The 26,601-nt window shown below is 34.2% G+C and overlaps 1 protein-coding gene across 26 annotated transcripts in view; it reads left to right on the plus strand.

Moving 5' to 3' along the window:
- The window catches only part of Plekha5 (pleckstrin homology domain containing A5), a 231,330-nt gene that overhangs the window by 2,666 nt on the left and 202,063 nt on the right, over positions 1-26,601 (plus strand). For 24 of the 26 annotated variants that reach the window (XM_058576263.1, XM_058576264.1, XM_058576265.1 and 21 more), the window contains one exon: positions 31-88. In XM_058576263.1, the coding sequence (XP_058432246.1) occupies positions 31-88 (58 nt within the window). Of the gene's footprint in view, positions 1-30; positions 89-5,988; positions 6,086-26,601 lie in introns of those variants that run through there. The other 2 variants (XR_009225959.1, XM_058576258.1) reach the window with 2 other exon arrangements.

Consider the following 26,601-nt stretch of genomic DNA (forward strand, 5'->3'; position numbering starts at 1 on the left):
TAATACTGATTATAATTATATGTTTTTTAGATTTGCCTACTGGCTGGGAGGAAGCATATACTTTTGAAGGTGCAAGATACTATATAAAGTGAGTTTTTGTTAACTTTAATTTTTTTCTTTGGTAATTCAAATGTTGTGATTAATCTTCAGTTGAGTGGTTGTATGTCCAGATATGATCATGATTTTTTAGGTTTATAATACATACCTTGTTTTATATAGTGTTGAAAATTTGAGAGGAAAAAAAAAAAGGCACTCATGGTTTTCTTATGTTATTTATCTGCAAATTCACTGATTCATTGTCTTGAAAATTAGATCATTTATGGCCACAATTAGATTTTTTTGTTGCTTCTGTACATATTTCTGGATGATAAAGCATTGTAGTCTTGTCTTTACCTGAGTGATACTTAAAAGTTTTGGTCCTTGATTGTCTGCAAAGAGATACCAAACAAACAGCAAAAATCTCTTTGAGTTATGTTGCCATCTTTTTTTTTTTTTTTTTAAATAAACGTGTTCATGTATATTTTGGCCAGAATTGTTAATAAGTAGCTAAAGCAATGTAAAGTGAGGTACAATCTGATGAAGAATGACAAGGTGGAAAGTAAAAACAAATAGCAGTAAATACTGAATATTCCACAAACAAATGTTGGAGCAGTTTCTGATTTTGCTTCAGGTAATTTAAATGTGTCCAAGTCGTTGTGTTTTACTAACATATTTATGTATGAGTAAAAGGCTTTCAATAAAGCTTGAGAGCAAATATGATTAGTCAGTCCCAACCTTAAACAAGTTCTATGGAATATTGAACTCATTTTTCTTCAAATTTATCTTGGACAGATAAAATGGTAAAGTTCAACATTATATAGGAAAATTTTAATCATTCAAGGGAAAATAAAGATCGTTTTGTCTTTGTTCTAAATTAGAAACTTTAAGAAATTTTTTGGTAATTTTGGCTTAAGGAGCTGAGTTTTAAAACAAGCTTAAACACAAGATTTGGTGGAGATTTTGGTAGTTTATTAGTAACAGATACCTAGCTAAAGGTGCATTTGTTTCATTGGTCCCAGTAAGTTATTTTACCATTGACATTTTTAAGATCAGGCCTTATTTCTACTAAGTTACAATTGTATGGTTCTTCAAGTTTTTTTGAAGAATATTTATAAAAAAGATCAAGGGATATTTATAGGTATTGGGAATGCTTGGTTTTGAACATAGAAATAGGGAAAGCAGAAGTGAGATACAGGAATAAAGTATTTTCATGGTGTGGTCCTTATATGAATATTTTCTGTTAAATTTTTACTTGAAGATTATGCTATACAATGTTAAATAACTGAAAAAAATGAAGACTTGAGTAAAGTGCAGTCTAGTGGTTGTTTTTCTAGTGATTGTCTTCGTCCTGAATTAAAGTGGGTTTGTATTTCCATGAAAGGAGATGTTTCCCCCTTTTTTTGGATATAGTGATATTCTGAAGAAAAGACAGTTTTTTGATTTTCATTTTTTCAATATAATTTTGACTACTGTATATTAAGCCTAGCTGATCTTATAAGAGTGGAGGTAACACTTCCAATTCTCAATATTTTAATTTCTGTGAGTATGCATTCTTGAATAATTTTTTTTGGCAGTAAAAATGTTATTTTGTGTAGGATGAATAGGTATTTTTTCTAGATGTTGATGGTCTTTAATTTTATTCATTTATTTATTTATATGTGGTGTTGAGAATGGAACCCAATGCCTCACACATGCTAGGCAAGCCCTCTACCACTAAGCCACAACCCCAGCCGCTGAATAGGTATTCTTTAATTGAGGTGTTATTAGTATATTAATATGTAATTAGGAGATATATTAATATATTAATATAGTTGAGATGTTATTAATATTAATAGGTATTCTAATGAGGTGTTTGAAAGATTTGAGTTTTTTTGTTTTACTAGCTATTTTGATTAGATTTTCTTTTATTTTAACTTAAACAAATTAGGATCTCACTTGAGTACCAAGCCTAAGTAAGTTGTTCAGGAAAATTAGGACAGAATTAAGAAAGCAATAATGATTTTACTTTAAAGACATTTTTTAAATTAGTGGATTTTAATCATGTGATATTAATAGCCAATAATTGTATACAAAAATAGTTAGCAACACATTTGTATTATGAGAGGAATAAACTTCTTTTAAGTAAACTACCATTTACAAATACACGATTTACTAAATGTTGTGTGCTACTGCTTTGCCTTTCTGAGTTATGTCAGAAGACTAATTTTTTTTTTAAAGATTAGTTAAATCTCCAATGTAGGCTATAATTTCCTAATTTTTTTTTTCTTATACTATTATAACCAATTAGAGATGCTTTCTCATTCTAACATAGGGGGCACTACTTTTATCTTAACTTTACAGTTTACAGAATGTTTTCACTTACCAAGTTTGAATCTTAATTTAATTGTATAAGTAGTTAGGAGGATTATTGTTTTCATTGTTAGAACACACAATAAAAAACAGAAACATGCATTTGGAACTTAATATTCTAAAAAGACAGCACAATGAGAAACAGCAGGAACATGAACTATGTTTAGAATATTCGGAGTAGAAGAAAAGATAGTCACCTGAAGTAAGTGATTAATGTTGGATATTTTTTTCATTTGTTGTTTCTTAGATGAACAAAAAGGTTTTTTGTTTTTTTAGATATTTATGTTGTTGTAGATGTTTATGTGGTGTTGAGGATTTAACCCAGTGCCTCACACATATGAGGCAAGCACTTTACCACTAAGCTATAGCCTTAGCCCCCCCAAAGAGGTTATTGATCAAATTATAAGAAAAGGATGTGATAGAGAGAGCAGGTTGGTCTTGGTTCACATGGAAAGATAAAAAGCCAGTAAAAGGCACATTGGCTCTCTGGTTGTTTCTAATCCTGTGTTCTAGAAGAGAGACTTCCATTGCGTAGGGAGACCTGAAGTTGGGTTGTTTCTTAAGTGTGAAGTATATTGAACTCTAAAATTGTTCCTCTCCTAGAAGAAAAAAAAAAAAAAGGTGGTTGTTCAGAAGGTCACATTGATAAACCCTTTTTATCTTTGGAGAATATTTTGATATTGGCAATTGCATTTCCATAGGAGTCAAGGAAAAGAAGGCTTTGGAATGGAGAAGTCAAAAGGGAAGCTGCAATCATGACCTTAATGACTTGAAAGTTCAGTTTTCACATCTTTAAATTAGGCTAACTGAAAAAAGCAACTTCTAAATTCTATCCCATTTATAAATTTCTTTGAAATATATTCTGTTCTGGGAATTTACAATATACTAGAAAATAATGAACTCGAGATATCAAGAAGAGATGATATGGGAAATGGAAAGCTACTTATCTTTCTTATGCTGCTTAACTGTTTCATCTTCTCTCTTTAAGCTTTGGTAGATAACTACAGATACATATGAAGTATGTAGTGCCAGAATTTTGGGTAACTTCTGTTGCTGCTTTTTGTGCTTACAATTCCTTGTAAAGTGTTTGTATCAGGGTATCTTCCTGCAGAGCTTCATGGAACAGGTAATAGGGCTAATGTCAACAAAGGACCTGATCAGAGTAAGATTTGTATAGATTATATGGGAATCAGTTTACTTTATACACTTTAAAAAATTGGTTCTTTAAGTTCACAGGTAACAGGATATATGATATAGAAAATATATTTACTTTGCATTTATTTGGCAAAACAAATAATATAGATAAAGTAATTCTTTATCTTAAAGCTAAGTATTTAATTATAATACTTTGATTTTTTATAAAAATGCTGATTTTTCAATGTACACTAAGCCAGCCTCTAAGTTATTTTATTAGGTATGTATGTAAATACATACACAAAGAGTTCTAGTTTAATCATTGGGTTTCTCTATAGCTTTTTAAAACTTAAATTCATACTAGTTCAGGAAAACTGGTGAAAATTATCATTGAATTTTGTAGCTAATTAAGTATAGCTTTAAATATTGCATATTCTTAGTGGAATTCAAGGAATAACCCATTAAGTATGGAAGTTGTCTTTTTACATTAGAAAGTTATAAAGCTTTCTGCTTTACAATTTAAAAGTGTTACTTAAAGACTCTAAAGACACATCCTGGTAGCTTAAAATGCATGTGTCCTTAACTGTTCTTTTGTGCTTCACAGCTTTACAGTGGTTACAGCACCCAGTAAATCCTAAAACAATGCTCTCTGAATAGTGAGGAACTTTGTTTTGATTATTTAAAGGTTATTTTCTTATGTGGCAGGATTGAAGATCAGAACAATAATTGCACAGTGGTACGTGAAATTTGTGAGGTTATGTTTTTATACTAATTATTTCTAAACTTAATTTAAGTCCTGAAAAGTGAACTTTTTCTTAGATATACAAATATAACAGTATTTAATTTTGACTAATGAGATTTCTTTGATGGCTGAAACCTAGTGTGTACTAAGAATTCCAAAATGGTGGTTCCATTCTGAGTTTTCTGAGGAATCTCTACTGTTTTCCAGAGTAGTTGCACTAATTTGCATTCCCACCTGCAATGTATGAGTGTACCTTTTCCCCTAACATCCTTGCCAACATTTAGTGTTGCCTGTATTCTTGGTAATTACCATTCTGACTGGAGTGAGATGAAATCTTAGAGTAGTTTTGATTTACATTTCTCTAATTGCCAGAGTTGTTGAACATTTTTTCATATATTTGTTGATCGGTTCTGTATCTTCTTCTGTGAAGTCTCTGTTCAGTTCCTTGGCCCATTTATTGACTGTTATTTGTTTTTTTTTTGGTGTTAAGTTTTTTGTGTTCTTTATGTATCCTAGAGGTTAATGCTTTTATGGAGATTCCTTAGAAAACTTGGAATAGAACCATTTGACCCAGCTATCCCACCCACTCCTTGGTTTATACCCAGAGGAGTTAAAATCGTACTGCAGTGATGTGGCCATATCATTGTTTATAGCAGCTTAATTCACAATGGCTAAACTGTGGAATCAAACTAGGTGCCCTTCAATAAATGAATGGATGAAGAAAACATGATTTTATGTATATATAAAATATATATATTAACAGTTCATGGACATGATGTTTCTTTTTCATACTCATGACAAAAGAGTTTTGGATTATAATATATAATCCATTACATGTATTAAGCATTTTGTGCTAATTTATAAGCACATAGCTATGAACAATGAATTATGAACAACCTTCAAGATATTTGTAACATACAGAAAAACATTCAGGGTATTAAAAAGGGGAGATGATGTAGGGAACGTGACTGATTTAGTGCTAGCACTTCAGCATAGTGAAGTGCTTCACTACAGCACTTCATCACTGTCTTGTTATGTTATTTTGTGTGTGTGTGTGATGAAACCAAAGCTTAGAGGTTAAGCATCTATATATTATAGATCATTAAAAAAAAATATTTTTTAATGGAATATTACTCAGCTTTAAAGAAGAATGAAATTATGGCATTTGCCAGTAAATGGATGGAGTTGAAGAATATCATGCTGAACAAAATAAGCCAATCCTCAAAAAACCAAAGGCTGAATGTTTTCTCTGTTATGTGGATGCTAATTCACAATAAGACGTGGGGTGCTAGGGAAGAATAGAGTTATTTTAGGTTCGGTAGAGGAGAGTGAGGGAGGGGAAGGGGTAGGAAGGATAGGAGAATGAAACAGACATTATTACCTTATCTACATATATGACTGCATGACTGATATGATTCTACAACATGTCATCAGAAAAATGAGAAATTATACCCCATATATGTATTGTATATCAAAATGCATAAATGCATTCTACTGTCATGTATAACTAATTAAAACCATGAAAAAATTGCTTAAAAAAGAACTCCAAAATACCTATGATGATGGAATAGTCACTTAAGGTTGTTAGAGAGGAAAAAATTTCTGTTTGTTCATAGGTTGTCACATTTTGTTGGGGGGGACAGTAGATACCAGGTATTGAACACAGGGCCCTTAACCACTGAGCAACATCCCCAGTCTTTTTTCATTTTTTTATTTTGAGACAGGGTCTCACTAAATTGTTTAGAGCCTTGCTAAGTTGCTGAGTCTGGCTTTTTACTGGGGATCCTCCTACTTCAGCTTCTCAAGCTTCTGAGATTACAGGTATGCACTACCACACCCAGCTAATTTTGATTATGAATGAAACATACATAAGTACCATAAGAACATTAGAATATACTGTATATCTGATATTTTAAATTGTTTTGTCATTTAGTACTATTATGATCAGATTTTGATTACTAGAGCAATAAAATAATTTTTAATAGGGGCTGGGGATGTGGCTCAAGAAGTACATAAAAATAAAATAAAGATGTTGTGTCCACCGAAAACTGAAAAATAAATATTAAAAAATTCTCTCTTTTCTCTCTCGTTAAAAAAAATAATTTTTAACAGTTCACGGACATGATGCTTCTTTTTCGTATTCATGACAAAAGAGTTTTGGATTATAATATATAATCCATTACATGTATTAAGCATTTTGTGCTAATTTATAAGCACATAGCTATGAACAATGAATTATGAACAACCTTCAAGATATTTGTAACATACAGAAAAACATTCAGGGTATTGATGAAAAAAGGGGAGATGATGTAGGGAACGTGACTGATTTAGTGCTAGCACTTCAGCGTAGTGAAGTGCCTCACTACAGCACTTCATCACTGTCTTGTTATGTTATTTTGTGTGTGTGTGTGATGAAACCAAAGCTTAGAGGTTAAGCACCTATATATTATAGATCATAAAGCTTTAATTATTAGTCACTAGCATTCAAATTAATATATCTAAGCTAAAATCCCTCTATATTTAAAACTACAGGGTAATATAAGTATATCCTGTGATATATATCCCTCAGTAAGTTGGTTGCTAGGGAGGCTAGTGGTGTATTATTTCATACAAGTACAGTGTTGAGTATACCAATCCAGAAATGAAAACTTCTTTAATCCCCCAGAACCTGTTGGCTGGTATCAACAGAGTGTTGTGATTTGGTAACTCCTTTCTGTTCACTAATAAATACCATGTGTTGTTATAGGAGCTTGGGAATATAAAGGGGATACCCACCCAGCAAGTACCCTGCCTTCCTGCTGGAGCCTATAGAAATATGGGCATTAATACAAAAAGTGGAACAAACAAGTAACTTAAAAATGATGTCTTTGTAAACAAAGTATAATGTGTTATGCCAGATTATGAAAGTTTTCCATAAATCACCATTACAGTGGAAAGATGCATTTAAAATTTCAAGGTTTTGGTGCCATTTCTTGTCATGGTGAACTTCATTATAGAATTACATTCCCCTTCTTTTAACTCCAGGACCACTGGTCAGGTCCAGTTCTGCTCTATATCCTAAACTTATAGTTTCTGTGATAGAGCTTAGTACATGGCATCTAGTCTGCCTCTAAATAAGTGTGTCCAGTTCTGCTCAATATCCTAAACTTATAGTTTCTGTGATAGAGCTTAGTACATGGCATCTAGTCTGCCTCTAAATAAGTGTATCTGTGACAGTGGTTCAGGCTTTTACTCTTTTAAGGAGTTGATCAAGATAGAACAAGAGGGTCTGGGGCTGTAGCTCAGTGGCAGAGCACTAGGCTAGCATGTGTGAGGCACTGGGTTCGATCCTCAGCACCACATAAAAATAAATAAATAAAGACATTGTGTCCATATACAACTAAAACTAAACAACAACAACAACAACAACAAAAAGATAGAACAAGAGCATTCTCCATAACTCAAATGTTGTTGGAATTTGGGAACACTTTCTGAATTTCCCACGTAACCTTCCCCTCTTCCCAACCTGGATAGACTCCTGTCTTTCTTTTTCTCAGAGTTGTATGTTTAGGAAGGGTGGGAAGTGAAGAATAGAAAACACAGAAGAGTTGAAGAGTTGGAGACCACCTGATATATAAATATCCCTGTATATCCACCTCTTTCAATCCTATAAAAGATAAGGAATTTCTTAGTATTTGTTAACAAATCCACTTCTTCCATGACCTGCCCTTCTGGTAGTTAATGTAGCAAATGCAGGAATGATAGGCAGTTAGGCATGCTATTTGGAGACATGTTTGGGCTTCAAAAATTAGGCAGGGATATTTTATTTCCTTCTAGGCATGCATTACAGTTTTTTGTTGTCTTTATATAGCATTAATTACATAAGGGAAGGTTTTTAGGAAGATTTTAATATAGGCAGCATGGATTAGATGGGCAAACCTAGAATCTTAAAGCGACAACTGAGTCTGTTGCCATAATGTGAGCCTTTGTTGCTTGAACCAAGTTAGCAAAAGCAGGAATGTAAAGGAAGGAGGCCATTGATCAAAGATTAAAGAGGAGTTGGCAGGCTTTAGGAGTCTTGCTGATCAAGGAGGTTGACAGAAAAAGAGGTCAGAAAGTACCCAAAGCAGGAATGGAGGAACTTTAGATAGGGCAAAGGGGAGGAAGGAAAAAGGAGGGGGGGAAAGGGGTAGGAATGATGGTGGAATGAGTTAGACATCATTACCCCAAGTACATGTATAAAGACACGAATGGTGTGAAAATACTTTGTGTACAATCAGTGACTTGGGAAATTGTGCTCTATATGTGTAATATGAAATGAATTGCATTTGCCATCATGTATAACAAGTTAGAATAATAAATAATTAAAAAAAAAAAAAAGCTACCCAAAGCCTTTGTGTCTCATTGGCTACAAGAATGATAGTACCCTTGACCAGAAAAGGGAGTGGTTGGTTGGTGCAGGGAGGAACTCTTGGATGGACATTTTAATGGTGGTTTTGGTTTTTGAGCTGCTTACCTTGAGAAGACATAGTATTATTTTAGATGCCTAATATCTGGATTTCACAAAGGATTTCCAAGATTATCTTCTGTGTGTCTCACAAACAAGCAAACACAACTCAACTTCCCCCTCCTCCAAAATCATATCTCAGCTACCTAAGTGACCATCTGCTTATATAGAGATCCAACCTGAAAATTACATATTCACTTAAGTAATTATTCATTTACAAACTACTAAGTATTTGCTGTTTACCTAGTGCTTTAGGCTTTATCAATTAGACATGGACCCCACTCTTTAGGTGCTTATATTTTATTTAGTGGGAGGAATAGTAGTCAAATAATCACTCTAAATATAGAATGATAGACTGATAAATGCAATGAAGTATAAATAATGTTTTGAAGACATACGAGGCCTTGACCCTATATAAAGTGAGTGGGAAAGGCTGTCTCCTAAAAATGAGAAAGTTCTGAATTCCCATAGAGTGGGTTAGAATAAAACAATGTAAAGTCATCTGGTATCTGTTCTTAGCTGGATACAACATGCCAATATTGGAAAGCCCCTGGAAATGTGTGATTAGATCAGAAGGCCTAATTTGCCATAGGAAGTTGGAAAGCAGAAGAGTAAGGAATTAGAGTTCTTCTGTTCTTCTCCTGTAATATAATGTACAGTGCTGAAGGCCAGGAAAAACAGTGAACCTGAAGATGTGTAAACTTCAGAGAAAAGAAATGATGGTAACAGTAATCTTCAAGGAAGCTTTTGGACTTATGTGTAGAGGGAATAGTGGAGATATGGATGGTTTAGACCTAGACCTGGGAGAATGAAGAGAAAGTGTTGAATTCTGAAGAAGAAAACATAAAAGCCAATTCTACCCTAGCTGTCCTGAGCAAGGGAAGTTATGGGAACCAATATAAGACAAGTGGCAGTAGAAACTGAGAGTGATAGAAATCTCCCCGTACTTTTATAGTAGGCCAGGGATTCTCTCTGTTGCTTTTGAAGTTACTGGCCTCTTCAGGAATAATTTCCAAACACTGTTAGTACTTACATGATGCTATCAAAGCTTGCTTGTTGTATATGGGGAATAGTTTTCTTTTTATGCCCTTATTTCTTCCAGATGACTTAGATTCTTTACAAGTATTATTTTTCAAATAGTCATGGTCCAACCAGAGAGAGAGAGAATAAGGAGATCCCTGCTAAGAGCCATAGCCAAGTAGTAATGATGCATGGCATTTTTGGTTGAAAGGTGACTCCAGCAAGCCATTGAGGTAATATGATTATGTTAAGATCTGCATTCAAATGGATATTAGACCCCTGCTGTCCACCTCGGCCTGCTACTTTGGAGCTCTAGTGGGATTCCCAAAGAGTTCCCATTGGTTGGGAAAGTGCGGTAGGAGGGAATTCCGGAGGAGGGATTTCCTGTTGGGGTAGTGTGTCTAGGGGAGAAAGCCGCTGTGTGTAGTTCAGCATATTTCCCAGGAGAGTGCTTGGCATTGGCGGGAGTTTCAGAAATAAAGTTTGTTCCTGCTTGAGTGGCTCATGATTTTGTGCCCAGCCAGACTGCAGCAGATCCCCTTGCCTAATTTTATGGTACAAAGAAATTATATAGGGAAAGTCACCTGTTAAATTTTGTAGAATTTTTTTCTCTTGAAAATTCAACCATTCTACTACATTTATTTTGAAAAAGCTATTCCATCACAGAATATAGATGGAATAGCTTTTTCAAATACAATACAGATGACTTGTTTTTGCGGTGGGGGGCATGTATTGGGAATTGAATCTAGGGGTGCTCTACCCTTGAGCGACAGCCCCAGTACTTAGAGCCATGCATCACTGTACCGGGCTGGCTTTTTAAAATTGTGTATATTTAAGTTGTACACATGATATCTTAATATATTTAGTGAAATACTTACTGCAATAAAGCACATTAACGTATCATTTCACAGATATTTTGTGTGTGTGTGTGTGTGTGTGTGTTATGTAAGGACACCTCAAATCTACTCTATGTAAACTTCCAAAATACATTAAAATACTAATTATAGTCCTCATGCTGTATATTAAATTCCTAGACTTATTCATTTTATGTAACTGTGACTTTGGACGCTTTGATATACATCACCCCCCCTTTCCACTTCTCCTTTTGTTTTTAGCTTCACATATAAGAAAAGTCTTGCAGTATTTTTCTATGTCTGGCTTATTTCACTTAGAAAAGTGCCCTCCATTTTCATCCATGTTGTTGTAAAATGCAGGATCTCTCTTTTTAAAGATCAAATAATATTCCATCACATTTTCTTTACCATTCATTGATTTTTTTTTTTTTTTAATTGCTGGGGATTTAACCTAGTTCCTTGTGTATGCGAGGCAAGCACTCTACCAACTGAGCTATATCCCTAGCCTCCATTCATTGATTTTTGAACACTTAGATTGTTTCAAATTTATTGGCTGTTGTCAGTAATCCTGCAGTAACAATGGGAGCAAAGATATCTTTACAAGGTACTGATTTTATTTCCTTTGGCTAGATCCCCTGCAGTGTAATTGCTGAATCATATGACCATTCTTTAGTTTTTTAATTTTTGAGGAACCTGCGTACTGTTTTCCAGAATAGCTATACCAATTTATATTCCTACCAGTAATTGTATAAGGATTCCTTTTCTCACATCCTTGGCAGTACTTGTCTTTTTTTTAAATGAGTAAATACCAGAATAATTCCAAATCAAGTACTGAGTTTATGTTTAATGTGTGTACTTATTTTCCAACTTGTTTTATAATGTTCAGTATTTTTTCCTTGTTACAGAAGTATTCGTTTTATTGTAAAATTTGTTTTTATTTTGGAAAATACTGGAGAGTATAAAGGTGGAGAAAATAAAAGCACCCATAGTTCTGTTTTGCAGAAAATTTCGAGGTAGTTGCATATATATTTTTAAATATTAGGTTGTTACTGCTACTACTCTGTCAGATTCTGTTTTCACTAAAGTTATATTGTCTGTCTTCAAATATTTATTTATTTATTCATTAGAAGATTTTTAATAACTCTGTTCTGTCTTATGGATATATCATAGTTTAATCATTCTTCTACTTTTACATGGCTTTGTTATTGCCAACTTTTTGCTTTGAGAAAAAAGTATAGGGACTGGGGATATGGTTTAGTAGTAGTAGCGTGCCTGCCTTGCTTTCATGCATAAGGCCCTGGGTTTAATCCCCAATACTTAAAAAAAATTATATTAACATTTTTCTATCTTGTATGCATGTCTGCTTCCTAGAATTGGAATTGTTGGGGGAAAATATGAACTTTGTTTTTATTGTATTTTTTTCACAATGTTGGGTATCAAACTCAGGGCCTCATGTACCTTAGACAATCACTAGCCTACTGGGCTATTTCCCCAGTCCAGGATGTGAAATTTTTAAAAGGTTCATTCCTCAACATTTTGCAAAATTGCCTTTTAAATATTTGTGTGTATTTATGTTCTCACTTTCATTATATGAGAGTGTATGAAAGTGCCCCCCATTTTTTCCTACCTGTACTAAATGCTCTTGATTGGATAGATGAAATTTAGAAGTAACTGATGAAAAGTCTGTATGGATTGTTACTCATGATTCACATGGTTCAGAACATTGATAAATCTTTGAGCTATCTCTTGCTACATAAGTAATTACTCCATAACTTAAGTGACCCAAAACTATTTCTAATTTCTCACTTTTGTTTAAGTTGACTAGGTTCAGGTGAGCTATTCTTCTGCGTGTGGTATAGCTAAGATCAGTTCTTGTAACTATATTCAGTTGGAACTTGGTTGAGGCTGAAACACCTCATGATCTGTCATCCCTCAGTCACCTATTGTTAGTTTCCTTATAGCATGACAGTTGACTTCCAAGAGGAAACATCCCAAGAGGAGAAACCTCAGCTACAAGTACTTATGAAACTTGTGCTTACATCATGCTTGCTCATGTCCTATTGGCCAAGACAAATCATGTGGCCAAGGCCAAAGTCAGAAGTGGAGAGAGGACTATAAAAGGGTGTGAATACCAAGAAATGTGGGTCATTGCATGGCAGATCGTTAAATGGACTCCTAGAGATGTTACATAAATTTCAAGTAGCATTGCATCTTTGATTGATTAACAACAACTATGTTTGAAGTGAAATATTCACAAAAATTTGGAGACAACTAAATCAATATGAAAACACGTTGTGATAAACTAGGTGTATGTATGCAAATGCCAGGTGAGGAGGTGGTTATACTGGTATGTTTATGATCCCTAATTCAGTATCTGTGCATTTTTATCATAAAACCACAAACCTGAAAAAAACAACTCATGAACTTGCATGAAAGCCCAAGTATTTTAAAAACATTTTGAGTATGGAATAAATGGAGTCTTAAAGCTTTTGTTCATCCTCATTTCACAAAGGGTGATAGAAGATCCCAATAGCCAGTATTTTATGCCAGATTAGTTTGTAAAATACCTGTGTTTACACCAGAACTGCCATTTCCCATTGCCGAATGAAAAAGCTATAGCAGAAGATTTTAGTATGTACATTAGTGATCAAGATATTAGTGCCCATGTGTCATATGTGTGGGTAGGTACATGTCTCACATAGGTGTATATTTACATGTATAAGACAGACACAGAAAGAGAGAGAGTGTGAGGGTATATATGTGTGTGTAATTTGAGGTGCTTAAACTTGATTGTCTTCTTGACCTTTGGATTAACTCTTGTTGGTTAAATAATTGCTGTCAGTGGCAATCTTTGAGTAAGAGTAGCCACTCCCTTCTGCAATTCCAAGGGATACTCAAAAAAAAAAAAAAAAGTTCCTATTCCTCCTGTTTTAGCAGTGTAGAGTGGTCTTTCATGAGTTTGGCAGCTGCTCCATACTCTGCTTCACAAGAAGTTTTTGGCAGCTACTCCATACTCTGTTTTACAAAAGGTTCCAAGTATCAACAGTTTAGTGTCCATCATTCTTCTACCCTTTCTTTGTATTTATATACCCGTACTTACATAAATATATTTTTTTAACAAAAATGGATCATCCTGTATGTATCATTCTCTTATTTTTTTTCTTTTGGTTTAATAAATAATCAGATTTTTCATAATAGTAGAGATTAGAGATTAGCATCATTCTTCCAAAAGCTATAAAGTATGGTTTATTCACACATGCCCCATTATTGGACCTTTATTTTTTCTCTTATTATTTTCTCAATTTCTAAGAGTGGAGTGAATTTACTCATAAACTTCATAGTCATGCAAATATTTTTATAAAATATTTGTTATGCTGGGTTAGGCTATATATATATTATAGATTTTAATAAATATAGTAAAATCCTGCTGAATAGTGTAAAGTCTAACAAAACAACAAAAATGTTTTGTATAACTGTAAAATTAATAATTAATGAAAAGGAGTATTTTTTCAGTAAGTGTAAGGAGTCACAAAAAACCACAAAAGTCATAATATGACACATTGTGCAAAACTGATTATGTAATGGGTCAAAAGGCCCCAAATGATAACAGTATATTTACTTCCTAAATTCCTTTGGAAATTGGGGCTGGGTCTTTTAATTGGAGCCATTTGCATCATGTTCAGATTAATTTATGGCTTTATTCTTTGTGGTTTACTTTTAGGCAACTCTCTTCAGCATTTTGAAATCATATCAGCAGTAATATAGGATCATCCTTCTCTTGCATCCTTGCTATCACTTGGTTTTACCATTCTTAAATTTTGACTAATCTGATGGGCGAAATTGTATCTTCTTGTGTAAATTTGCATGTTCCTGGTTCAAACCATTTAGCATTGTTTCCATTGTGTGTTGCGTGTTTGAATGAATCCCTTCTGTCAGTTGTCTGTACCATATATGTTCTGTTTTTCTGTGAAGTCAGTTTTCTTAATGGTTAGTGTTATTTATTTAATTTTGGACATCAAGGCAGTGATCTTAGTAAAGATCTCCAAAATTTTTTGGTGTGTACCACTATAAGCAAAAAGTTTTTAGTACACACCCTTGTTATATATTTATACATTATATACAGTTATTGCTTGTAGTTTGTCTTTCATATTCATAAAACGTATTTTTTCTTATTTTGTGATTTAAAAATAAGTGTAAATAGGAGTTCTGAAGATGTATATCTAATTAGGAAATCCTGACTTCAGAGTATAATATAATTTAGGTCTTTTTTGCAAAGAGGAATACGCTCTCTTTTGTGTGACCACAGGATTCATCTTCATAAGCCTGAGGGTACTGAGTGAAGTGGAAGGTAGTAGCTATGGGTCAGATCTTACCACTCTTGCCTTTATTGGCCAGGTTACTGTGATAAACTGATTCCCTTATGTATCAGTTTCCTCTCATGTAAAATGGAAAGAATAATTCTTGTCTTGCTTATTTTATAGGCCTATGGTATTGTGAATTAATTTATATGAGCAGACTTTGAAAAACTGTAAAACATGGTGTAGATAAAGAAGTACATGGGTTTTCGTTCTACAGATTCATGATATTGGCTGTCTAAGAGAATATGCTTCAGTATCACTTAGGCTGGAAAACAACTCAAAATGCATGTCCTACTAAGAGTGGTTCAGAATGTCATCACATAAAGCCTTCATTTTGTGTAGATTTACAACTCATGAAGGTAGGAACTGTTACCATGTAGTCAATAAATGTTTGTTGATGATGGTCAGATAGACATTTTGTAATATACATATTTGTTTTTAACATGTTTTCTATTTTTAAAAGCCCCGTCATTTAGGAATTAGAAATCAGTTTCTTTGGAAAGTGCTCAGATGGTCGTACTAAGGAGAACTTTCTTTAAAGAATAAAGTAGCTTTTATCTAGGGCTGTTGATAAACAGCAGGATCTAGCTTGACTATATTCTCCAGGAGTAAAGAATTTGAAGCATTGTAACATTGGAGACACTTATGTAGGAAGCTAAGACTGAAATTCAAAAGAGCATACTGAAGTTTGTTTATAATATGGTATACCCAAGAGTGTCTAAGAAGGTAATTTTACATGTGGGTGTTTGTGGTATTTTATCATTTTTTTAAAATTAACAACTTTAACTGAGTAAGTTATTATCAGTAAAGGGGCAAATGGGAGAAGAAAGGTAAAAGAACGGAACCCCTTATCATTAATAAAAGGAATAAGAAAATTGGTATTGTAAAATGTGTAAATATAGATGTGTGAAATATTTTAAATATATGAATTCTCAAGTTTTGCAAAGGTGCTGGAAATCCATGTGCTCCCAGGCGCACACCGCTGGCTGGCACAAGGCAGAGCATATGACCATTGATATCTTGAGTAGGCTGTGACTAAAAACTTCAGTGGTAGGTCAAGTAAGGCCACATTCCTTCTGAACCCTCTCGGCCCTCTCTCCTTCATTTGATTCTCAGAAAAACCCTACATAGTGGAATGCATGGCAGCCTTAGTTCAGTTCAAGTCAATAAAGTTTTTATGCTTTCTCAGATGGATGGGAAGGGGAGATAGCATGTATACCTACACCATGTCTCTTAAAAATTTAGCTCCTTAACTCTTGGAGGACATAGAAGATAGTGCAAAATAAATAAATAAATAGACAGACAGACAGATAGATAGATAGATAGATAGATAGATAGATAGATAGATAGATAGATAGATAGATAGATGCAAATGAAATTCCTTTGTGAATTTAGAGAAACTAATTTCTCAGAACTCATCCCCACTGAGAAATATTTATTTCAGGGGGAAAAAAAAAAGACAAGGAACTCAACTAATTTGTTTCTTATACAGAGGAGTTTTGGGTCCTTTTGATCACTTAGTTAATCTGGGTTTTTACAATATCAAGTTAGCTCCCTCCTCAGTTATCTTATGATGTTTATTTAATCCAACTGCTGTTTCTGTCTCAACACATTTGCAAAAAATAAGCTCTAAATTGGAAACAAGCAATATTATTGGCAGGAGAAGGAAAATCCTTTCACAGAGTTCTAAATCCTTACTGTATAGAAGTTTCTGTCTAATCTGCTATTTAAACTCATTGCAGAAGTCTCTGAAATAAAAAATTTTTATAATTTTTTCTCCTTCATTTCCTCAAAAATAGATTATTAGAGTAGACTAAATGTATAGAATTATAATCTCGCTGTACCAGTTTTTGCTATATAACCATCCCAAAACCCAGTGACTTAAGACAGTAACTATATATATATTATTACACACATTTCTGGGTTAGCTGGACAGTTCCTCTGGTCTCTGTTGGACCAGCTCTTGCCTGCAGTTAGCTGGTAGGTATGATGTTTGCTGATCTTGGCTGATCTAGGATGACCTTAAGAGTAATTGCCTCTTACCTGTGGTTTTAATTAGCCCACATTCAGATGTAGTCTGAACATATTAAATGAAAAATTCCAGAAATAAACAATTCACAGGTTTTAAATGACATGCTGTTCAGAGTAGTATGACGAAATCTTGTGTTATTCTATTCCATCCCACCCAGGACATGAATCATCTCCTTGTCCATCATATCTGTACTATATACACTACCTGCTGCCCATAGTCACTTATTGGTTTCTGGGTTATCATATCATCTGGTGGTATCATTGTGCTTGTATTCAAGTAACACTTATATATGTAATAGCGTAGCATTATGTCCTAATACCTACACCATTCACCTCATCACACAGGCGTTGTAGCATCTTACATCATTACAAGAGGGTAAGTATAGTAAGACTTTGGATTTTGTTTTATTTGTTTGTTTTTGTTTTTGTAGTGCTGGGGATCAAACTGATGACCTTAAGTATGTTGGACAAGCACTCTACCACTGAGTTTTACCCCCCTGCCCCTTAGTAAAGATATTTCGAGAGAGAGAGTAAGAGACTGCATTCTCAAACTTCTTTTATAGTATATGATTATAATTGTTTTCCTTTTTAAATTAATTTTTGTTAACCTTTACTGTGCTTGATTTGTAAATTAAACTTTATCATAGGGGTGTGTGTGTGTGTGTGTGTGTGTGTGTGTACAGGAAAAATAATGCCAGCATACACAAGGTTCAATACTACCCACCGGGGGTCTTGAATGTTCACTATGAATACAGGGGGGCGACTGTATCTCGGATGGTAGGATTGACTCACCTCTTTTTCCATGGTGTCTCATCCTCTAGGAGGCTAACCCAGACTTGCTCTCTGATGGAGAAAAGAAATTCAAGCAAATGAGCAGAAGCACTCTTGAGGCCTAGGCTCACAACTGGGGCAGTGTCACTTCTACCACTTTCTCTTGGCCAAAGGTAGTCATGAGGCCAGCTCAGATTCACGGACTGGAGACAGACTGTATTTTTTGATGGAAGAACTTTTCCAAACTCATATTGGAAAAGTTGTAGATTCAAGGAGGAAATGAAAATTGGGTCATTTTCTTTGTAATCCATATAGCATATGTTGAAAAGATTACTGAACCCATCTGAAGTTATGATTCCTCTATCTGAAATAATAGGGTTACACTAGGTCTCAGGGTCACAGGCACACCATTGATCATATACTCCTTTGATTATATAAAAGAATTAAGTGGACAAGTATAAAAACATTTTTTTTAACATACAGAATTCTTTTACTTATTTATTTATTTTTGTACTAGGGTTTGAATCCAGGGGTGCATAACCACCGAGCCACATTCCCAGTCCTTTTAAAATTTTTTTATTTTGAGATAGTCTCTCTAAATTGCTCAGGGCTTTATGAAATTGATGAGGCTGATTCTCCTGCCTCAGCCTCCCGAGCTACTGGGATTATGGGTGTGTGCCACTGTGTCTGGCTAAAAGAGATAATTCTTAACTCCTATAAAATAAGGATATTGATTGATTGATTGATTTTTAGGCACATGTGGATTTTTTGTTTTTGTTTATTGGTGCTGGGGATTGAACCCAGAGGCACTTTATCACTGAGCTACATCTCCTATTTTATTTTATTTTATTTATTTCTGTATTTTATTTTGAGTCTCACTAAGTTGCTGAAGGCTTTGCTTAAGTTCTTTAGGCTCGTCTTGAATTTGTGATCCTCCTGACTCAGCCTTCCCAGTCACTGGGATTATAGGCAGGTGCCACTGCACTCAGCTGTTTATTTATTTTTGATTGTGTTTAGTTGGTTTGAGATTGTGTCAGTTCATTAAGGCCTAGAATGGGCCTGAGTACTTCTATTTTGGGGATGGAGAGGTGAGTTTCAGTTTGTTTCTGAGAAGGCTTTTAACCTCTCTGTTCTGGTGAAAATTTGTATGTGTTCAGTACAGACGAAACCGTTGAAGGACAAACTGCATAGTAAATGAATAAGACTTGAGGTGCTAGAGAGACTGAGGATTCTGAAATGGCAGAATGCCTCATTTACATGAATTCAGCTTACTGCTCAGTGTGAAGCAATTAAAGTTGGGATTTTAAGAACTTCCTAGAATCTCCCATACTTCTGTCTGCAGTTGGTTGAATCTGTGGATGTTGAACCCACAGATATGGAGGACTACCTGTATGCTTATTTAACAGCTTTGTTATTTGCACTGTAGTTTTTATTTTATTTTTTATGTTTAGTTGTAAATGGACACAATATCTTTATTTTATGTATTATTTTTTATGTGGTGCTGGGGATCAAACCCAGTGCCTCATGCATGCTTGGCAAGTGCTCAACCTTAGCCGTGCACTGTAGTTTGAAAAAACTATTTTAAAGATCTTTTTTCATTAGAAATGACATTTTCTAACTGTAAACTATTTAAAGATATGAAATATTAATTATACATGCAAATACTAAAGGATAATGATTTAATTAATGTACGCAATGCTGTTTACTAAGTACTAAGTCAAATCTAAAATGCAATGGTCAGGATTTTCAGATTAATTCGTTTTTTGTTTTAAAAGTTTTTCGCATTGGTACTAACAATAGATATCTTAAATGTAAATATTTAATTTCTTATTTGTTGCTGTTAGTCATTTTGAAAGTTTAAAATGTGTGAGGAACCAGAGAAGAATTTCATAATCTTTAAATCACAAGTTGGCTAATAGGCAACAAAGAGGAAAAATAGTAGTGGAAGATTTACAAAGTCCCACTTAGAAATAATTTAAAGCATTTTACTATAAGTTCATAGTTAGGAACTCTTGAAAAAGAAGAGTAATTAGTACCGGTTACTTCCTTGCTTTTAACCCTTTGGTCAGACTTTCTTTCAATGAGAGGAGCAAGACAAGTTAATCTACATAATTTAAACTATCTGCCTGTGCAATATAGGTCAGGTTTTTTTGTTTGTTTTTGATTTTTGTGGTGCTAGGGATCAAACCTATGTCCTTGCTGTATTAGTCAGCTTTTCATCATTGTGACAAAATATCTGAGAGAATCAATTTATAAGCCTCCCAGTTTGGGAGGTTTCATTGCTTTTGGGCCTGTGAGGCAAGGCAGCATATCATTGTGAGAAGTACAATGACTTTAAATCTTCCATAAAGCCCCCTCCCCCTTAAAGCTTATACCACATCCTAATGTGCCAAACTGAGGACCAAGTCTTAAACCCATAGGCTGAATTCTGAATCAAACAATATTTTTTACTATACTGCTTACATATGATGATAAGAATTTTTTTTAAAATGTTGGGTGTGTGTTTTATTTATTTCATTATGAAAATTTAATTATGTACCAAATCAATATAACATTTATCAGACATAAAAGAAAAATAAGATAAATAACCACTGATTATGATACTCACCTTAAAAATATAGAACATGTTTCTCTGTAGAAATTTCTCTAACAAAGGTAACTAGGAGTGTAATTGAAGTTGCAAGGTATGTGTATTTCACTTTTATTGAATAAATCTAAATTGTTTTTCAAGGTAGATTTACTAGTTGCATTTGTTTTGGTATTATGAGAGTCTGTGTTGTTCCATATGTTTGTCAGCACTTTATAGTGTCCAATTTTTGCATTTTTTTTTTGCCAGTTTAGTGGATATTGATGTTTTCTTGTGATTTTAATTTGTATTTCCCAGATTAATGAAATAAATTGTCTTTTATAGAATATAATGAAATAAATTACTTATTATAATACATTATAAATTATTTCAGTTTTTATTCCTTCTGCTGTGAAGTGCTGCCTGTTTCGTTTTTGTCCATTTTTCTTGGTATCTTTTTTCCTACTGATTTTTATTTTATTAAAAAATATATTTTTTTCCTTTTTTTTGTGACAGAGTCTCACAATGTTGTCCAAGCTGGTCTTGAACTCCTGGGCTCAGATGATTTTTCTGCTTTATCCCTACAAGTGCAGGGACTATACATGTGCCCCATCTCTACCTGACATTGTTTATTACCAGTGATATGTATGGCAAGTCTAGTGTACTGTTCCTTCACTTTATATAAGGGATATTTTGATGAACAGAGTTCTTAATTTTAATGTCATTACTTATCGGTAATATATTACTTATAATAATACAGTTATTATAATATATCATAAATCATAAAATATACTATAAGGTATAATAACAATAATAAATATAAAATATAATATATTATAAATTGTTTCAGTTTTTATTCCTTTTCAATCCTGTATTTCTTAGTACTAATGGCTAGTGTCTCCATACAGTAATAAATAGAAGCAAATACAACTCTGACTTAAAAATACATGCTTTTTTCTAATTCTCACCAATGAGAATGATACTTGATGAAGATTTTTGGGAGGTAAAATTTTAAGGTTAATTTGGTAAGGACCTTTATTACACATGAATATTGAATTTTATCAGATATGTTCTGTGTTCATTGAGATTATTTTTTCTTACAATTTGCTGACTTGGTGAGTTAACATAATTGCATCAAGGTATTTGTTAAAGCTAAGCCGACCCTGCATTGGTGAGGTAAACCAAAATTGGTCATGACATACCCTTTTTTTAATTAATTGTTTTTTGGGGGCTACTTGGGATTGAATTTAGGGACACTCAGCCACTGAGCCACATTTCCAACCCTATTTTGTATTTTATTTAGATACTGGGTCTCACTTGAGATAGAGTTGCTTAACCACTTGCTTTTGCTGAGGCTGGCTTTGAACTTGCTGTCTTCCTGCCTCAGGCTGGGATTACAGGTGTGTGCCACCACACTCAGCAAGGGTTCACTTTTGATGTTTTATGCTTAATGGATTTTTTTAAATTATTTTTTTTTTAGTTGTAGGTGGACACAATACCTTAATACCTTTGTTTTATTGATTTATTTATATGTGGTGCTGAGGATTGAACCTGGGGCCTCACACATACGAGGCAAGCGCTCTACCACTGAGGCACAACCCAGTCCCTATGCTTAATGGATTTTGACAAATGTATAATTACATGTATCCATCATTCTAGTATAATACAAAATAATTTCACTGCCCTAAAAATCCTGTTTTTTACTCTGTTGGATTTTTATGATAGTAAGTGAAATTGCCCTATAATTTTCCTTCTTTGTACTGTTATTGTCTGGCTTTGATAACCCGTTTTATTCTAGTCTCAGAAAATGAGTTGGGGGAGGGTTCTCTCTCGTTCTCTCCCCCAATCCCTGGTATGTGTGCTACGGAAGTGTTTGTGTGAGATTGGAATCAATTATTGATTACTGAAAAAGGTATATTATAATTTTGATTATTGTAGTGATTTTTCTATGAGAAGATCTGTTTATAAAAGAATTATGTTATTATGCATTTACACAACTGTTCTGTGAAGTGGAGAATATGTCATCAAAATGAATTCAAGGGCTGGGGATGTGGCTCAAGCGGTAGCGCGCTCGCTTGGCATGCGTGCGGCCCGGGTTCGATCCTCAGCACCACATACAAACAAAGATGTTGTGTCCGCCAATAACTAAGAAATAAATATTAAAAATTCTCTCTAAAAAATAAATAAATAAAATAAAGGTATTGCATCCATCTATAACTAAAAATAAATAAATAATTTGAAAAAAAAAAAAATGAATTCAACATTTTACAGTCAGGAGGGGATCTCTACCTCCAGTAACATTTGTGATTCTCTATTTTGTCTGATTTAATATATCAGCTTTATACATTTAGCACTAACCTAATATAACTTTTTCCACCCTTGTATTTTTTCATATTTTAAATCGATTTAAGTAATTGTACATATTATTTATGAGATACAATGTGATATTTTGAAACATGCAGACAGTGAGCAATATTTAAGGTAATTAGCGTATCCATCATTTCAAACAGTTGATTCTTTGTGTTGGGACAAAGTCCTCTTTCCTCTTTTGAAATATACAGTGAATTATTATTAACCATAGTCACTCTGTGTGCTAAAGAACACTAGAACTTACTCCTCTGTTTAACTATAATTTTGTACCTATTAACCAAACTCTCTCTGTTCCCCTCCCTTCCTACTCTTCTAGTCTCTGGTAAATACTATTTACACTTTTATTTCTTTAAGATCAATTTCCTAGTTTGCACATGACTGAAAAAATGGAGTATTTGTTTTTTGGTGCCTGGCTTATTATACTTGACATTATATCCTCCAGAATCATCCAATTTGCTGGAAAGAACAGGATTTCATTTTTTTTTATAGCTTGAATAGTATTCTGTGGTATATGTTCTGCGTTTATATTTATTTGATCCATACATTCACTGATAAATGTTGACAATAAACTCGAGAGTGCAGATATCTCTTTAACATATTGATATCTTTTCCTGATTATAGGTGTGTACCACTAAATTGAGTTGATTTTTTTTTTTAATATGATGAGAGGGCAATAGTTTTGTTCCTCTTCTTATAGATATTCTGCTTTTCCATCACTATTTTTTTTATTATTGTTCAAAACATTACAATGTCTTGACATATTTCATATGTTTGATTCAAGTGGGTTATGAACTCCCATTTTTACCCCGTATACAGATTGTAGAATCACATTGGTTACACATCCACGTTTATACATACTGCCATACTAGTGTCTGTTGTATTTTGCTGCCTTTCCTATCCCCTACTATCCCCCTCCCCTCCCCTTCCCTCCCCTCCCTTCTTCTCTCTACCCCATCTACTGTAATTCATTTCTCTCTTGTTTTTTTCCCCACTTTCCCCTCACCTCCTCTTATATGTAATTTTGTATACCAATGCAGGTCTCCTTCCATTTCCATGCAATTCCCCTTCTCTCTCCCATTCCCACCCACCTCTCGTCCCTGTATAATGGCAATCTTCTCATGCTCTTCCTCCCTGCTCTGTTTTGAGTTGCCCTCCTTATATCAAAGAAGACATTCGGCATTTGTTTTTAAGGGATTGGATAGCTTCACATAGCATAATCTGCTCTAATGCCATCCATTTCCCTGCAAATGCCATGATTTTGTTATTTTTTAGTGCTGAGTAATATTCCATTGTGTATAAATGCCACATTTTTTTTATCCATTTATCTATTGAAGGGCATCTAGGTTGGTTCCACAGTCTAGCTATTGTGAATTGTGCTGCTATGAACATCGATGTAGCTGTATCTCTATAGTACGCTCTTTTTAGGTCTTTGGGGAATAGTTCAAGAAGGGGAATAGTTGGGTCAAATGGTGGTTCCATTCCCAGCTTTCCAAAGAATCTCCATACTGCTTTCCAAATTGGCTGTACCAATTTGCAGTCCCACCAGCAATGTACAAGTGTACCCTTTTCCCCACATCCTCGCCAGCATTTGCTGTTTTTTGGCTGCCTTTCTTACTGGAGTGAGATGGTATCTTAGAGTGGTTTTAATTTGCATTTCTCTGACTGCTAGAGATGATGAGCATTTTTTTTGTGTATTTGTTGATTAATTGTATAATTCTCTGAGAAGTGTCTGTTCAGGTCCTTGGCCCATTTGTTGATTGGGTTATTTGTTTTCTTATTGTTTAATTTTTTGAGTTTTTTGTATACTCTGGATATTAGGGCTCTTTCTGAAGTGTGAGGAGTAAAAATTTGTTCCCAGGATGTAGGCTCCCTATTTACCTCCCTTATTGTTTCTCTTGCTGATAAAAAACTTTTTAGTTTCAGTATGTCCCATTTGTTGATTCATGTTTTTAACTCTTGTGCTGTAGGTGTCCTATTAAGGAATTTGGAGCCCGACCCCACGAGATATAGATTTGAGCCAACTTTTTCTTCTGACGCAGAATTTCTGATTTGATATCAAGCTCCTTGATCCATTTTGAGTTAATTTTTGTGCATGGCGAGAGAAAGGGATTTAGCTTCATTTTGTTGCATGTGAATTTCCAGTTTTCCCAGCACCATTTGTTGAAGATGCTATCCTTTCTCCATTGCATGCTTTTAGCACCTTTGTCAAATATAAGGTAGTTGTAATTTTGTGGATTGGTCTCTGTGTCCTCTATTCTGTACCACTGGTCCACCCGCCTGTTTTGGTACCAGTACCGTGCTGGTTTGTTACTATTGCTCTGTAGTATAGTTTGAAATCTGGTATCGCTATACCGCCTGATTCACTCTTCCTGCTTAAAATTGCTTTTGCTATTCTGGGTCTTTTATTTTTCCAGATGATTTTCATGATTGCTTTATCTATTTCTACAAGAAATGCCGTTGGGATTTTGATTGGCATTGCATTAAACCTGTAGAGTACTTTTGGTAGTATTGCCATTTTGATGATGTTAGTTCTGCCTATCTATGAACAGGGTATATTTTTCCATCTTCTAAGATCTTCTATTTCTCTTTTTAGGGTTCTGTAGTTTTCATTGTATAAATCTTTCACCTCTTTTATTAGGTTGGTTCCCAAGTATTTTATTTTTTTTTTGAGGATATTGTGAATGGGGTGGTTGCCCTCATTTCCATTTCAGAAGATTTGTCGCTGGAATACAGGAATGCCTTTGATTTATGCGTGTTGATTTTATATCCTGCCACTTTGCTGAATTCATTTACTATAGGATCATGTCACCTGCAAATAGTGCCAATTTAAGTTCCTCTTTTCCTGTCTTTATGCCTTTAATTTCTTTCGTCTGTCTAATTGCTCTGGCCAGTGTCTTGAGAACTGTGTTGAAGAGAAGTGTTGAGAGAGGGCATCCCTGTCTTATTCCAGATTTTAGAGGGAATACCTTCAATTTTTCTCCGTTTAGAATGATGCTAGCCTGAGGCTTAGCATAGATAGCTTTTACAATGTTGAGGTAAGTTCCTGTTATCCCTAGTTTTTCTAGTGTTTTGAACATAAAGGGATGCTGTACTCTGTCGAATGCTATTTCTGCGTCTATCGAGATGATCATATGGTTCTTATCTTTAAGTCTGTTGATGTGGTGAATAATATTTATTGATTTCCATATATTGAACCAGCCTTGCATCCCAGGGATGAATCCTACTTGATCATGTGCACAATTTTTTTGGTATGTTTTTGTATCCGATTCGCCAGAATTTTATTGAGGACTTTTGCATCTAGGTTCATTAGTGATATTGGTCTGTAGTTTTCTTTCTTTGAAGTGTCTTTGTCTGGTTTCGGAATCAGGGTGATGTTGGCCTCATAGAATGAATTTGGAAGTACTCCCTCTTTTTCTATTTCCTGAAATAGCTTGAAAAGTATTGGTATTAGTTCTTCTTTAAAGGTTTTGTAAAACTCCGCTGTATACTCATCCGGTCCTGGGCTTTCCTTGGTTGGTAGTCTTTTGATGGCTTCTTATATTTCCTCCATTGATATTGGTCTGTTTAAGTTGTGTGTATCCTCCTGACTCAATCTGGGCAAATCATATGACTTAAGAAATTTATCGATGTCTTCACTATCTTCTATTTTATTGGAATATAGGGTTTCAAAATAATCTCTAATTATCTTCTGTATTTCTGAAGTGTCTGTTGTGATATTGCCTTTTTCATCCCGTATGTTAGTAATTTGAGTTCTCTGTCTTCTTCTCTTCGTTATCATGGCTAAGGGTCTGTCGATCTTATTTATTTTTTCGAAGAATCAACTTAGTTTTGTCAATTTTTTCAGCAGTTTCTTTTGTTTCAGTTTCATTGATTTCAGCTCT

The sequence above is a fragment of the Marmota monax genome, unplaced genomic scaffold (genome assembly GCF_021218885.2).
Source record: "Marmota monax isolate L192 unplaced genomic scaffold, Marmota_monax_Labrador192_F-V1.1 WCK01_AAM20220418_F8-fsc00012, whole genome shotgun sequence".
Lineage (NCBI taxonomy): Eukaryota > Metazoa > Chordata > Mammalia > Rodentia > Sciuridae > Marmota > Marmota monax.